We start from the raw sequence: 16,971 nt of genomic DNA, 5'->3' as shown, positions 1-16,971 counted from the left end.
GAAAAAACACATTGGTGCTTGAAAATTAACCTGTGCATATTTTCCGTATTTTAGGTTTAGAAAACTAGAGTAATGTTTATTTGTTAGATTTAATTTTATATTCAAATATATTTTGTATATTATTTTGATTTTTTTTCAGAAAACAAGTAATTCTTAAGTTTTATGGAAACCCAGTTTTATAAATGATCACTCATTGTGGAAGTATGACTTGTCTTTGTTCAGTATAATGCTTAGTTTATTGAAGTTAATTCTGGTCTTACAAGTAGCAGCATAATTCAGATTGGTGGCATAGTTTGTTCAGAAAGTGCCTATACTTTGCCCAAGGGTATTGAAGAACTCTGTTTGCTTATTTGTTTGTTTTTGGCCAATAATAAAACGTTTATCTCCTTGATAGTAGAGTCTTTCATAATAACACTTATCTCTCAGGTGATTTTCTCCTCTTATTGTACACCTCTTCCCCTCAGAATGGTGGTAGGTGAAAAAAGCAAGATAGTTCTATTACTTTGATTTATTCATTGATGTTATTCTCCTAATTTTGCTGCCTGGAGGGCTATTCTGTATTTTACCATTGAAAGCTATGTCTTACTTTGGCCATTGGGAGGCACCATTACAACTTATAATTTATTGCAGACTCTTTATGGGTGTATCTGCCTTAGATGCCTTGTGGCAGAATCTTGAAGAATAAGGGTGGGTACCCAGAGGAATTGCTTTTTCAGGTTGGAGAGGGTGTGGCAGGAATTTTTTTTTTTTCCCTAAAATTTTTATAGAAAAATGACATTTCCTTTTAGTCCAAGTTCAATTTGAAAGCAGGTTGAATCATTTTATTTTCTCATTCTAAGTTTTACTTGCTTCCCGTCTCTTTCTAGGAATTTAGCACTGGGCTGTAGGAAAGTACCATATTGTATAGATTATTCATCCTCAGGAGAGTTGGTACATGCTGCTAGCTAGCTGTTCTGCCTGTAATTTTTTTTCATTTTTCCTTTGCAAAATGAAATTCTGTTGTTTCCATTTAAATTTACTGTTTAATACAAATCTTAGTACCAGTTTTGATATTTTTAATGTTAATTTAGAGTGGTCTTGAAGGTTATACCTTTCAGAATAGTTGTTTATCAATAGGAAGTTTCTCAAGCAGAAATCCCTGAGTTATTAGTGTTAGGAGTACGTATGTGATATCTGAGAACTAGGCTGCCTGCTGCAATGAAAGAGTGTCTTACCAGAGCTAATTATTTTCCTTAGGGAGGACAATACTGTGTTAAATTTGAATATTAATATTAGGGAATATGGCTTCCCAAATAAAGCTGTGTATCAGTACACAGAACTAAAAATGAAATTGGATTTTTAAAACTGAAATAGATGCTCGAGCCAATTTTTTTTTCTTAGAGAATTTAGCTTAATGATATGTCTCATGGAAGGGTGTGTGTGTGTGTGTGTGTGTGTTTTCAATAAATTGCTCTTTGGGCTACATCTGCAGATACAGTAGCCAATTGATCTAATGCAGTTTCTGAAGGCTTTCTATACAGGTGATGTCATCCTTTTAGCTCTATTCTCCTCCCACTCTCTTTCCTTCTTATTAGATATTTCATCTTACTGCAGAGCATAGAATCAATAGGAGCTTCTCCTTAGGGAGCTTCTGTGAAACAGGCAAGGACAGTAGGAATTAAGACACTAACACTTCTTGCTTTTAGCAGAAGATGTAGTGTTTTTGTACCATATCATATATAAATTTTCAACCAGAAAAGCCAGACTCAGATCAACAGTACTGTCTTACTGATGCATTAGAGCAAGAAGCAGTGCTGCAGAGCTGTAAATAGTGCATGTGAAAAGAAAAAAATCTAATTTTGGAGATCCTCAGGCATTCTACAGGACAAACCTGTTAGAGCATATATCTTCTAACTACCATTTGCTCAATGGTTGATTTTTTTTTTTTTTTTTTTTTTAAACCTGTGGTGGTTAACAATACAAAGAAGAAACTTTCGTCTTAAGGATACAGTGCTCTGGTTTGCTTCCGATGCAGAAGAATTACTGCAGTGCTTGCTCTACAGAATGAAATTAAGTTGAAGAAAAGACAAAGCTGTATTACAAAGAGGAAAGGTTTCTCAGATTCAAGGAAAACAGATTTGGTGCATGTTGCCTTATTTGCCTTGATTGATACAGTATTAACTCTTGTGCTCCCACTGCATGTCTGTGCCAGTTGCCTGAGGAAGCATGTGTATGTCTCTCTGTTCTGAGCCAGAAATGTAAACATCTTGATTTACTGTGATTTGCTTGTTAAAAGTGAACATTCTGATGAAAACTGTTCCAGTTATTTAGAAGCTAAATTCTAAGCTACTGAAAGCTCCTGATTTCAGTTTGAAAGGGATTTGGAGAAGCTGTCTTTACACTGCAATTTACACTGCAAATGGTGTATGATTTGTAAAAAAGAAACTTAACAGAATTTTGTTAGCATACTCATCGGTGTGGTTCTGGTTTGAAAAGGAAGCTAGCCTTTCCAGCTCAGGAAATGGCTTTTCTTGTTCGCTGTTATGCCAATTGTCTTCAGCCATGGGCCTCCAAAGTAAGTAATAGTTATTATTTTCTTTGAGATTGATGTAATCAAGCCATTACCTATTTTAAACTGTAAATGAGCTTTGTTGTACTATTTCGTAAAATGTAAAAATGGGAACTACAGAGCAATCTGAAAAGATCAATCTTATGGCCATTTTGTTTTTCAGTTTGAAGGAATCTATAAAATATTATAATGTACCTCTAAGAGGATATGAAAAATACTTAAATCTATAGACTTAAAATGCGGTACATTTGTAGTGTACTGTTTTCAGACTGAATCATTTGTGCCTATTTCTGTACCTTTCTGTGATCATACTCTAACTTGAATGTATTGTGTTTCTTCATTTTCTTAAATGGTTGAAGTTTTTGGATATGCTAGTCTAATCTATAGTATGTTATACAATACTTTTCACTGATGCGGTGCTATCAAATTATTGAATTATATTATTTTATAGAGGCTGGGTAATAATTCTTAAGCAGTGAAGTAATATGAAGAAAATATTCATTATGAAAAGTAATTTTATGAAAATATTTAGTAATGTTCTTAATTATTTTCAAAATAGTACTAAGTGAACCTTTAGTATCTTGAGATTGTTCAAGATAATCTCTTGTCATTTTAAAGCAAAATATGTTAACTGACAAAGCAAAATGCTACACAGCAGAATGTGCTAGGTTTTAGGAAAGTGTACAGTGTAAATTGTATTGTCGAGAGTGGTTATTTATATAGATCTGGAAATTTTATGCCCATCAGGTTATCTTTCCTGTTTTGTAATTTTCAAAACAAAACCAGAAAAGTATGAATTTTTGGTTTTACTTTATAAAACTAAGTGTCTTAGTAAACACTTTAACTGTAGCATTGACAATGTTAAGATTTCTGTTGAATAGAGACAGGCATGATAGAAGCATTTCTTAGGATGATTTGAAACCATGTCTTTGTTTAAAGGTTGTCCTGTTGATGGTGACTAAGGAAGAAATACTATGATAGCATCATGGTGTACTGTTTTCTCTGAAAGATAGCTCATTGGATATCTTTCTTAAAGACAGCTTCTAGAAGGACATTTAAATTTATTGTCCATTTGGCCAACAGCTGATTGAATTGTAAAAAAATGAAAAGAAGCCCAGGTACACCCTTCATTTGTCTTATTATCTGGTAAGGCATGGATGATCATCCATGTCTTTCGTGCAGATGCCACCTGTGGGGTCCATGCATTGCTGATGCTTGGCAGTAAGATTTAAAACAACATGTAGAAGGGAAATGGATGAAACCAGGTGAAAAAGATTCAGACAAAAGAATGAGGTATAGTTGTTCTTTAGAGTACCACCCCCAAAAATAGCCTTTGGGGGTATTGATAACCAAATTTCTATTTGAGATTCAACAAGTATAGAAGAGCCAAGAGGATTTTAAAGATCAGATTGTAAATTTTCATTAAATGACAGCAAATATTATCTGAACAGGGTTTTATGCTTGCTATTTTACTCTGTAAATTAAGTATTTATGATAGAGAACATGTCTCCTCCTCCTCTCCCCAACTCTTATGTTACTGTGGATAGAATTTTAACTCTGGATTGTGATTGAACACATTAAACTTGTAATTAGTTTTTACACTTGACTACTTTTGGTTTTATAGTACATTTTATTGGTTTTATTTATTAATTTATGTATTTTGCCCATTCTTCTACTTGGATTCATAACTTCTGAGTTGATTTGTTTTCACTGATAAAATAATTAGTTCTAATAGTATGTTCAAAATGCTTTCCTTTGTATTTACCCTTCAAATAATTGTTTAGTTGTATATAAAATAACAAAGCAATTCTTTTTCCCTTTAGCATTTTGAAAAGTGCTGGATGTCTTCTGGCATCCAGCAATGGCGGTGAGAAGTCTGGGATCCTTGAAACTCTTACTCCTTTAAGTCATCTGCTTTTCTTCTTATTGGTTGTTGTGTTTTTTCTTTGTTTTGTTTTATTCTTATCCTTGATGATGTAAGTTTTTACCATGGATTACCTAATTTTTTGTTTTGTTTCCTCTTTTTGGTACTTGGAAGTCTTTCTCAAGCTAAAGATTCCCATTTGTCTTCAGTTGTGGAAAATTTCTAATTTTTTGAAATCTACCAGTTCTTTTTCTCTTGTTACTCCAGATGTTGGATCTCTGGATCTGTCTATAATGTCTCTCAGCACTTATTTCATACTTTTTTCTCACTCTGTGCATTCCCGGTTTGATATTCTGCCTCATTAACTCATTTTCCCTTTGTGACCAATTGCTGTCCTGCTCTTTATCTTTTAAATATGTAAACTTAATTATTATGTTATTCATTTATAAAATCTCTTAAGTTGATGCTTTTTCCTAACCACACTTGTTTAATAACTTGTTTTCATTCTATGGATGCCGTTCTTTTTCCTGATTATCTTATTAGCTCTTTCTTCAAGTTTAGCTTTTTCTCTTAGTTGAGGTTTTTTTGTTGTTGTTTTCTTTCAGCAGATTGACTTTTCCTGATTGATTCTTCGTTGAGAGCTCACCTTCCTGGTCTGTTAAAGTTGCTTGGCCCAGGTGACTTTTACTAGAGAGAGGCATTACTCCTTTGGCATCCATTCTGTTTTTCTGGTGCTCCTGCAGTCAGTGGTCTAGGAAGTGCTTTCATTCTCACTTTTACACTCAGCTAAATCTGTAGGTCGTTTCCTGACCCTTTCCTTACTTTACAAATCTGCAGCATTTGACACAATTGATCACTACCTCCTCCTTGAGATCTTCCTTCAGCGTAAAAGTCAACCAGGACTTGCCAGACAGTGTGTGATCTCACCTCTTCCCCTACACGCCTCCTTGTTTACTCCACTACTTGGGTTTCCTTGCATGTCCTCATACTTGCCAGGCGCTCTTAAACTGATCTATTTTCTCAACAGTTCATTTGCATTTTTAATAAATCCATTGTTAAGTGTAAATATTGATTGAACACTGCTCTGTGGTTTAAAAAACATTAAAGTAGTGAGAAATATGTGTCTTAGAGTTGAAAATCTATTTATTGAGTTATTTTAAAATGTCCCCCGAATCCTCATCTTTCAATAAAAATGAGTTAGGAATGCATGTTTCTCCTATAATTTCAGGCATCGTACTGGCGTATGTGCCCAAGGCTGTTATGATTAGATATAGTTAGTTCCTTTAGGGCTTTTGAGAAATTTAGACCATCTCCATAAAGCAGGCTCCAGACTACTTTTGAAGCCTGAGGATGTATTTTTTAGCTCTCTCTTTCACTGCCAGCTGACGCTTTTTTGTTATGTTACTCTGTCTAGTCCTATAAGCTACTTTATAATTGTGGTGGCTTGTTCTTAATTTCAGAAGTCCTCCATCTTGTATCTTAGCTAATGTTTCCTGTCTCTCATATGTTTGATTTTCTTCCCATTTCATCCTCTGTGTTTCCAGAGTAATGTGTTTTATTTTATTTTGATTTTTTAGGTCTGCACCCATGGCATATGGAGGTTCCCAGGCTAGGGATCTAATCAGAGCTGTAGCCGCCAGCCTGCTCCAGAGCCACAGCAACGCCAGATCGGAGCCGCATCTGCGACCTACACCATAGCTCATGGCAGCGCCAGATCCTTAACCCGCTGAGCGAGGCCAGGGATTGAACCCGCAACCTCATGGTTCCTAGTTGGACTCATTTCCACTGTGCCATGACGGGAACTCCCAGAATAATGTGTTTTTAAAACATATTTTTCTTTTTTCTTTCTTTCTTTTTTTTTTTTTTTTTTTTGTTGGGGTGGCAGGGGGGCGGGGTGCAGTCAGGACACATAGAAGTTGCTGGGCCAGGGATTGAACCCACACCACAACTGCACCTTGAGCCACTTCAGTGACAGTGCCAGGTCCTTAACCCACTGTATCACCAGGGAGCTCCCTTCTAGTCATTTTTCTGCTTAAAACTTTGCAGTAGCTCTTTTCTAGTATGGGAAATCTGAGCAACCCAAAATGCTTTCTCTGGCCCTTCATCTCTTACCTATTCCTATATACATTCCTACTTGAGCTAAACTGGTTTGCTTACTGTTTCCTGAATGCATTATGCTTATTCAAGTCTCTGGCCTAATATTGTTCAACAGAAATATAATGTGAATTACATATGCAATTGTAATAATGTGTACAGTACGCTTTTTTAATATGAAGTAAAAATAATGTAATTGTTAATGAGATACTTACCTTTTTTTTCTGAATCCAAAGTTGTGTTTTATACTTAGAGCATGTCTCAATTTGACTGGCCATACTTAAAGTGTTCAGTAGCCATGTGTGGTTAGGGTTGCCAGGTTGGACATTGCAGTTCTGGGTCTTGTTCAGGATCTTTAGTACATTTAGTACATTCTCACTCTCTACCCCCAGTGAGAATGAGATCTTTCTAAGTTGTTTTCTTCTTTTAATCTTGCCAAACTCGTGATTTTTATCACTGCTATGACTAGTGTCAGGTGTATATTAGATGTTCTTCATTCAGTGAGTGGAAAATAGACCTACCACCAAGTTTGTTAGAAATTTATTTATATTTACAATAAATGAGTATATAGTTTTGAAGTGTCTTCCTGTAAGTATCACACAGGAACTTAGAGACTTTTTGATGTGCTCAAGAATCATCTTTATTCCTTGACAGTTTTGAGGTTAATGGATACCTGATTTCTAGATAGTCATAGTTCTTTTGTATCAGGTAGCCATGCTTTAAAAAGAAAGTTCTGACAGTGCAGTTTGGAATTTAATAGTGATCTTTTGAAGAATTCTGTTCTGTTGGGGAATTGCGTAGTTTTTAAATATCATTTTTAGGGGTAATAGTAAATATTACTTCATACTCATAAAGCCATGTAAATGCCCTTCTTTTAAATGAAATAATGCTTGGGTGTCAACTGTGAGGGGCAAAAAATTTCTTTATATTAAAGGGTGCATTTCCTTACTGTCATTCCTGGTTATAGCAGGTTATTCTTTTTTTGTTTTTTTGTTTTTTTTTTTGTTTGTTTGTTTGTTTTTTAGGGCCGCACCTGCGGCACATAGAGGTTCCCAGGCTATGGGTCTAATTGGAGCTGTAGCCACCAGCCTATGCCACAGCAATGCCAGATCCGAGCCGTATCTGCAACCCACACCACAGCTCATGGCAACTCCAGATCCTTAACCCACTGAGTGAAGCCAGGGATCAAACCTGCAACCTCATGGTTCCTAGTCGGATTTGTTTCCACTGAGCCACGATGGGAACTCCATAGCAGGTTATTCTTTTTTTTTTTTTTTTTTGGTCTTTTTGCCATTTCTTGGGCCGCTCCCGCGACATATAGAGGTTCCCAGGCTAGGGGTCTAATTGGAGCTGTAGCTGCCAGCCTATGCCAGAGTCAAAACAACTCGGGATCCAAGCCGCGTCTGCGACCTACACTACAGCTCACGGCAACGCCGGATCCTTAGCTCACTGAGCAAGGGCAGGAATCGAACCCGCAACCTCATGGTTCCTAGTTGGATTTGTTAACCACTCCTCCACAATGGGAACTCCGATAGCAGGTTATTCTTGAAGGCTAAGTTTTTAATTATGAAGTAGAATCTTGAACATTTGTGTAATATTACACTTAGGCACTATATGCCTGCAGTCATGCCAGTCTAGATTCAAATGAGTCTCTGCCACTGCTCCCTCAAAACTAATTGCCCTATTTCTTGGATAGATGGATGGGATTGTCCCAAAGCATTATTTCTTATGTCAACAAGATGTTAATAAGAGTAGTGGGAAAAAAATAAAGTTTTTAGAATGCTGGATGCAATAGATTTCTTTATTGTGGGACTTCTTGGATCCTCCATAAATATGCTTATGTTTGCTGTAAGAGCTAAGGGGGTATATAGGATAATACCATTTGTTCACTAATTCAGCCCCTGAACCCTTTTTTTCCCCCTCAATATATCCATGAGTTTTACTCCAGAAATATATTCCAGTGTATATACAGTGTAGGAAGTGCTACTCATCCTGAAATACTGAATGTGTCTGTGCTAAAGCTTCATCTGTTCACATATCCATGGAAACCTCTGAACAGCAGTGACAGTATTCATAAGTCAAATATTCACTCAATTACTCTGTAAATACTTGATGATCAGGTATTATATATATGGGGTAGACATCCCTATGCTAGGCCTTCTTAGGTAGTAAAAGTGAAATACAAATATTTAACTATTTATGTACACTGTATGTATTTGGTTTTTTTTTGTCTTTTTGTCTTTTTTTTTTATTGTTGTTGTTGTTGCTATTTCTTGGGCCGCTCCCGCGACATATAGAGGTTCCCAGGCTAGGGGTTGAATCGGAGCTGTAGCCACTGGCCTACGCCAGAGCCACAGCAACGCGGGATCTAAGCCGCGTCTGCAACCTACACCACAGCTCACGGCAACGCCGGATCCTTAACCCACTGAGTAAGGGCAGGGACCGAACCCGCAACCTCATGGTTTCTAGTCGGATTCATTAACCACTGCGCCACGATGGGAACTCCCACTGTATGTATTTGTAATAGGAATGTGAAGAGTGTGAGTGCTGCATTCAATGGAGTGGAATGAAAACGTAGAAGTACTTCACTTCCCATTCATTTCTCAGCCTTCCACACTGGTCCTTATCTTGGGAGCTTTCGTTATTTTCTAACTTATACTACTTTCTACTCTGTGGAGTTTCCACCATGGCACAGTAGATAAAGAATCTGACTACAGTGGCTTGGGTTGCTGCAGAGGTGCAGGTTTCGGACATTGCCACAGCTGTGGCTCAGATTCAGTCCTGGGCCCTGGAACTTCCATATGCTGTGGGAGTGCCATTAAAAATTTTTTTTTAAATTTATTCTCAGCCTACTTTATTTATCGAGTATATCAATATTTGTCATGTTCTCCCAAGGTACTCTAATAACTCATCCTTTGATCTTAATATCTTCATCATTATAAAAAGAATGTATACTGTGTATATAGCAACCTTATAGTTGCCAAGGGTTACAGAATCTCAGCACATTCCAGTGTTTGTGGCCACTCAAATGGTAAGGTAGGAGAAAACTGCTCTCTCATTGATGTATTTGCTTTCAGTTTTGAAAATTTTCAAATAGTTTATTTTTTGAAATAATAGAGGAATTATTTCTCTACCCAAAAGTATAACATTTCAGGTAAATATTGCAAATAAACTAAAATTCCTTTAGGACCACCAGCCCCAATCTTTCACCTTTGCTGTAGAGTGCTGCTATTGATTATCTAGTATGTATTCCTCCAAATTTCCCTTCCCAAACCTAGATAAGTATATATTGTGAAAATACATAATTATTTTTTTTTTTTGGTCTTTTTTGGCATTTCTAGGGCCGCTTTTGCGACATATGGAGGTTCCCAGGCTAGGGGTCCAATCAGAGCTGTAGCCGCCGGCCTACACCACAGCCACAGCAATGAGGGATCTGAGCCACGTCTGCAGCCTACACCACAGCTCACGGCAACGCCGGATCCTTAACCCACTGAGCAAGGGCAGGGATCGAACCCACAACCTCATGGTTCCCAGTCGGATTCGTTAACCACTGAGCCACGATGGGAACTCCAATATATAATATTTTTAAGCTTTGAAAAATGAGTCAAGAGTTCCCGTTGTCACTAAGTGGTAACAAACCCGACTAATATCCATGAAGATGTGGGTTCCACCCCTGGCCTTGCTCAGTGGGTTAAGGATCCGGCATTGCCATGAGCTGTTTTGTAGGTCTCAGATGCAGCTTGGATTCCATGTTGCTGTGGCTGTGGTGTGTAGGCCAGCAGCTGTAGGTCTGATTCAACCCCAGCCTGGGAATTTGCATATGCTGCAGGTGAAGCCCTAAAAATTTTTTTAAAAAGGCAAAAAAAAAAAATGTATCTTTTGTATTTATCATGGAACTTGCTTTTTCAGTCAGTACATCTGGGAGAGCTACGCAGGTTTGAAATACTCATCTATCTCGTACCTTGAACTATTACGTTCTATTCCATAACGAGTTGTATGACAATTTGGCTTTTCTTCCTGCAATTTTTATCTTTAGTACAAATGCTCTTTGTAATGAATGTCTTTGTCCATTCCTCCTTGTACACCTGTATGCTTCTTTAGGGTTGGTACCCAAAGAGGAACTGTTGAATCATAAGGTTATAACATTTTCTCCCTCAAAGTGACTACTTCCCAAATGACTCTCCAGAGTGGCTATATCAATTCATAACTCACATTAACAATTTATAAGAATATTGTTTTCCTCTATTGCCTTGCCCATATTTTGTATTATCAAATTTTCTTTTTGCCAGTCTGATGGGGAAAATTATTTGCATTAATCTTTATTTCCCTGGTTGCTGGCGATGTTTTGCAGTCTCTTCCAGCTGTTTCTTCTATGGCTGTTACTTAAGTGACCCCATGTTAAGATGGCAGAGTCAGGAGACCAAAGCAGCCTGGATATCTGAGTCTCTGCACATGAGACAGTTGCCCCAAAGAGTTGTCTGAAACTACGAAGAACTTTGAGCCAGCAAAATAGACACTTTTCTAGTTTAAGCCCGTCTAAGACATACAGTGTAAATCTTTTGTCACTGCCCTTCCCAGAAACCTATAGTAGTTTTCTGTGGCCTATTGGAGTCAATTTCAGAACACCTAACTACATTTTTTATTATATTCTACCTCTGGCCTCTCTTAAATACATCTCTTTCCCTCATATATGTACACATAGTCTTTACCCAGCTTTGTATTTTTATAATCTTTGTCTTTCTCTATTCAGGCTGTTAGGTAAGGAATCTTCCTAGCCTCCAAAGAAAACTTTGACACTAGTCTTCATGGACTGATGAGCTCTCGCAGAGCTCAGAAGTTCAGGTATAGGAAATGCGTGTGGAAAATAGGCAATTTCGTCAGACCTGGTGCTCTGGAAGATGGTGGTGTAAGTGAATTGAGGTTGCTAATGAAAGGTCATCTACTAAGTCTTGGCTAAGGTCAGCCAAAGAAAAAGGAGATAACCTGAGAGACAGTGGAGAAGGTTTAAGAAATCAAGTATTCCTATCAGAGGAAAACTTTTTCCGTTTTGTTTTCTTTGTTATAAAGAGAACAGTAACTGCTGGGTTACTATTAGGAAGCAACTTAGTAGGAAAGAACAGCAGACATATAGTCCAGCAGGCAGAGTTGCAGATTTTGGAAGCCCCTGCCTCCTAGCTATGTAACCATGGGCAACCTTTATAACTTCCCTGGGTGCTGGTTTCCTAATCTATAAATAGTGTCTACCTGTTCATTTATTTTTGTCTTTTTAGGGCCGCACTGTGGCATATGGGAGTTCCCAGGCTAGGGGTCAAATTGGAGCTGCAGCCTTCCTTCTGTGCCACAGCCACAGCAACGTCAGATCCAAGCTGCATCTGCGACCTACACCACAGCTCACCACAACACTGGATCCTTAACCCACTGAGTGAGGCCAGGGATCAAACCTGCGTCCTTGTCGTTGCTAGTCAGATTTGTTTCCTCTGAGCCACGATGGGAACTCCCTCTAATAATTTATTTAATTAGAGAAGCAGCTCTAGCACTGATAAGCATTAGTCCTACCTCAGCCTTCATGACATCTGTCGTTCTTATTTAACTCACTAGTCTTGAATTTGTGGTATCCCTTATTCAAATTAGATCATCTATGCAAAAAGCATGTAGAACGATATATTTGCTATAATTCATGTACTTGGTAAATGTAATGAGCACAAATGTTAGCGTCAATCAGCATCATCATTATTCCCATCAGATAAAGAGGTTGAAGGATTTCCTATGTGAAGATCTAAGTTTTTTTCATGACTTAGAACACATCTCTATATACTTATTAATTTGTGTCTACTACCCACTATTAGATTGACCTCCTTGAAGGAGTAACCCGTCTGCTTTCATCTTTATGTTACCAGCAGAGTTCCTGACATAATGTAGAATATAGTAGTGATTATTAGAATTAGACCTGGGTTCGAATTCCAACTGCACTGCTTACCTGAGTGTGAGATCTGGGGCAAGTTGCTTAATCTGATTGCCTCATTTCCTCATCAGTAAGGTAGGGATGATAATAATGCTTGCCAATTAGGGTCTAATAAGGATGAAGATCACTCAGTACATAAATGTCATTACCAAGCCAATTTGTTGCCTTGCTCTTCTGGCTTTGGTTCAGTGTGTTACTTTTTTTTGTTTTTCCCCCCGTTTTTACTGCTGCTCCTGTGGCATATGGAAGTTCCCAGGCTAGGGGTTGAATCAGAGCTCCAGCTACCAGCCTACACCATAGCCACTGCAATGTGGGATCTGAGCCGCATTTGTGACCTATGCCGCAGCTTGCAGCAGCACCAGATTCTTAACCCACTGAGCGAGGCCAGGGAAAACCTGCATCCTCATGGATACTATATCGGGTTCCTAACCTCTGAGCCACAGTGGGAACTCCAATGTGTTGCTTTTATGGATGTCCTTGTTATCTTTGGTCTTACCACTGTAGGAATCTTGGAATATAGAATATCTTCACCATCCCAACACCCCAAGCAGACATTTGTCATTTTAAAACTATATTCAGTCTTTGCCTTTTTATCTACTTCATTCCTAGATGAGGTATTTTTCTTTATAGCTGAACAATGGAAACCAAGTGGGAGGAAGGTCTTTGAGCTGAAACATAGTCCTATCTCCTGTACTAAGGAAACTGGTTATTGATAGCTCTGATTTTCTCCTGCCCTTTTTAGCACTCATAATAGAGCTATAAAATGGCTTCTAAGTGTGGGTTTACTTATTCTACAGTTTCTGATATATAGCATTTTAGTTTTTATTTTGGTTAGATATTTTCTCATTTCCAGTGTGATTTCTTTGACCTCTGCGCTTGTTTTATAATTTTCCATTACATAATAATTTTCTTGTTAGTTTTTTGTTAACTAACTTTTACCTTTTTTGCACCATGATCATAAGGTAGTCTCTGTATAATTTCAACCTTTTGAATTTTGTTGAGGCCTACCTTATTTTCACTTTTATAAATGTTTATGTAGGCACCCTAAAAGAATATATGTAGTTTTTGGTTAGCAGTGTTCTGTGTATATACACTTTAGGTTACGTTTGTTAATTATGTGCATATCTTCTGGGTCTTATTTTTTTTATTGTCCTTGTTCTGTCACTGAGAGATCTGTGGTAACAATTTTTGTGGCATAATTATAGATTGATCTAGTTCTTTTATTGTTGCTTTTTTTTTTTTTTTTTTTTTTTTTTGCCTGCCTAATACATTTTGAAGCTGTGCTATTAGGTGCATATCTATTTACTGTTGAACTTACTATGAAATATCCCATTTTGTTTCTGTTAATGCTCTTAGATCAAAGTCTACTGTATCTGGCATTAATATAACTAAGCCTTTGTATTTTAGTTTGTGTTACTATTTGATATATCAATATTCATGTTAGTTTAGCCATATCTTTCCAATTTTCATTGGTGTTCCTTCATTCCTACATCTAAAAGTTTTCATTTCAAATGATTTTAGAATCCATGTCTTTCAAATAACTCCATTATTTTAAAGTTTTTCTTTACTGTTTTCTTTTAGAGTTTATTATTTCTCTTAATTTTCATGAATGCCATCTTGTCTCCTGATGTGCATCGTTTTGAGTAATGAATATGGTGTATACAAAATTTTTTTTAAAAAATTTGAGGCCTAGGATGATTTTTTCCCCCCCCTGTGGTGAAGTTTTGTGTTTGCTTCCAGTAGCTGATAGGAATCACTAGTAATTCTGTATAACTGTAAATCCATCATCAGGGATTGAGATGATTCTAAAATGAGCATCAGTTTATTTACTAGAGTATAATGTACTTTCTAGGGTCCAAATCCAAAGCATATCCCTTCCATACTAAGCTTTGGAATATAACTTTTGTGTCTAACCAGGGACTATCAGAAGTGCTTCTTGGCGTTCCCGTCGTGGCTCAGCGGTTAGTGAACCCAACTAACATCCATGAGGACCGGGTTCAATCCCTGGCCTCGCTCATTGGGTTAAGGATCTGGCATTACCATGAGCTGTGGTGTAGGTCACAGACTCGGCTCGGATCCCGTGTTGCTGTGGCTATGGTGTAGGCCGCTGCTGCATCTCTGATTAGACCCCTATCCTGGGAACCTCCATGTGCTGCAGGTGCGCCCCTAAAAAGGCAGAAAAAAAGTGCTTCTCAACCTGTTAACCTCCTCTTTAGGAATCAGAAAATACTCTTAAGGAAAAAAAAAGAAACTTCAAAGGCCAGATTGTGTGTGTGGGTGTGTTACAGTTTTTCTATTTATCTTTGAGTTACAGGGCTCATCTCAGTTGCCTATCCCACCATTATCCGCAGAGGAAGTTTGTGATATAGTTTTTTCATGTGTAATTTTTATAATTACCGTAACTTCTCTTGAGATAATAGAATTCAGGCCTGGACATTTCCTCCTTAAGAGTAAATTTAGTTTCCCGTATTGTGTGTTCCTTTAACATTTTCCTATGAGGCATTGAGAAACCCTGATCTAAAAAGTAAATAGCTTTCTCTCAATATCCTGAATAGCAAGTTGCAGAGAAATTATTTGGGAAATGTATCATTGTATCACATGTATAACTTTCTCTCACTACTTTGGAGCACAGTGGTTTGTATCTTGTCTCAAGTTTTATTTTGTAAAAAATTTTAAAGTTGTATCATGTGAATTGTGTTGTACAATCTTTATCCCTGATAAAAGTGTGACCATATTAAAGATGTGGGAGTGGGATCATTTTCTTCTCTGTCTCTTGTTCACCTAGCACAGGCATTCATTAAATTGATTTGATTATTAACAGTTTTTTTAGGGGCTAACTATAAGCTAGTACAGTATTAAATGAAAAAAGTGTACTTTTTTTTTTTTTTTTTTTGTCTTTCTTTTAGGGCCACACCTGCGGCATATTGAGGTTCCCAAGCTAGGGGTCGAATCGGAGCTGTAGCTGCTGGCCTACACCACAGCCACAGGAATGCCAGATCCAAGCCGTGTTTGTGACGTACACCACAGCTCATGGCAACGCTGGATCCTTAACCCACTGAATGTGGCCAGGGATCGAACCTGCAACCTCATGGGTTCCTAGTTGAATTTGTTTCTGCTGAGCCACAACGGGAATTTCACTAAATTTTTGAGATATTGAATGCAGCCAGTTGTTGGGCCAGATGCCGTACTTTCTTCCAAAATAGTGCTGTTTTATTAGCAACCATTTTGTATTAGTGAGGAGTGTGTGTTGTGTGTGTGTGTGCTTTAACCTCATTACTATCCTTTACAGGGAAAAGGAAAAGCCAGGTTTCTCCTCTGAAACACCATTACCCTTGTGGAAACTGGTCAGTGGGCTTCCACTTTGGCTTGGCTAATAGTAAGATGCTAATTTGGTTCTTCTCATTTCCCAAGATTTTTTTCTAAGAATGGAGAATTTAGATCAGAAATGAGGTTACACAGAAATGTATGTAAAACAAAAATTTGTTACAGAAGTTACAGTTGAGAACTCTTTAAAGATAATATTTGATATTTAGATTATCTTAAACTGTTTTTCTTCTTTAGCTTCCAGCCGATCTTACCAAGATGCACATCGCAGACAACCCTCATCCACAGGTGACTCATGTGTCTTCTAGTCAGTCTGGTTGTAGCATCGCCAGTGACTCTGGGAGCAGCAGTTTATCTGATATTTATCAGGTAATGCCTTAGGAGTTTGTATGCTGTGCATGTGGTGTTTTTATTCTGCCAAATATCTTATGCATATGCCTAAGTGGTCATGTATCATTTAATTACGTAATATGCTTTACTTACTATTTCAGATTTACAAGCCTAATGAAAGATCAGATGATGTGACTTTTGAAAGTGATAAAATATGGTCCAGCAGTATATAAATATAATGTTCTTTTTACTTTGTTTAATCCAAGTGAATCTCTGTTAATGTGTAATCTTTGCTGTCATTAAGAAATGGTTCTCAAAACAGTTGAACTTTATAAAAACACTGATTTTTGTTACAGTTGATTATTTAATTCTTCTCTAAGTAAAGTCTTGAAGAAAATTAAAATTGCCTTTGTATTATAAAGACTTAAATTTTCTAATAGCCACATTTAAAAATTAAAAGGAAACATAAAATTAATTTTACTAATATATTTTTATTTAGCACACTGCATTCAGGTATTATCATTTCAACATGTAATCAGTGTTTAAAAATTATGTGATTTACTTTATCTTTTCATTCTGTCTTCAAAAGCCAGAGTTTAATATAAACTTATAGCACATCTCACTTCATAGAGCCCCATTTCAAGTACCACATGTGACTAGTGGCTACCATGTAGTACTGTTCTATTGAAACAGAGCCATTGTTGTCTAAGGAAGACATTTTAGACTGTGGTTCTTTTGAGTTACATAGATTTAGCTGTTGTATGAAGAAAATCTTTCCTCTGTAGGCAATGCAAAATGGAAAAAAGCCTCCATTTTTGGTTTCTGTGAAGCTTTTCTCTACAAAGACTA

The 16,971-nt window shown here is 37.2% G+C and overlaps 1 protein-coding gene across 11 annotated transcripts in view; it reads left to right on the top strand.

Moving 5' to 3' along the window:
* RAPGEF6 (Rap guanine nucleotide exchange factor 6) overlaps window positions 1-16,971 on the top strand; it is a 243,169-nt gene that overhangs the window by 126,320 nt on the left and 99,878 nt on the right. For 10 of the 11 annotated variants that reach the window (XM_021085403.1, XM_005661629.3, XM_021085410.1 and 7 more), the window contains one exon: window positions 16,030-16,161. In XM_021085403.1, coding sequence (XP_020941062.1) covers window positions 16,030-16,161 — 132 coding nt within the window. Of the gene's footprint in view, window positions 1-1,964; window positions 2,555-16,029; window positions 16,162-16,971 lie in introns of those variants that run through there. The other variant, XM_021085412.1, reaches the window with a different exon arrangement.

This window comes from Sus scrofa, chromosome 2, assembly GCF_000003025.6.
Source record: "Sus scrofa isolate TJ Tabasco breed Duroc chromosome 2, Sscrofa11.1, whole genome shotgun sequence".
NCBI lineage: Eukaryota > Metazoa > Chordata > Mammalia > Artiodactyla > Suidae > Sus > Sus scrofa.
This window is presented reverse-complemented; position numbering and strand designations above follow the sequence as displayed.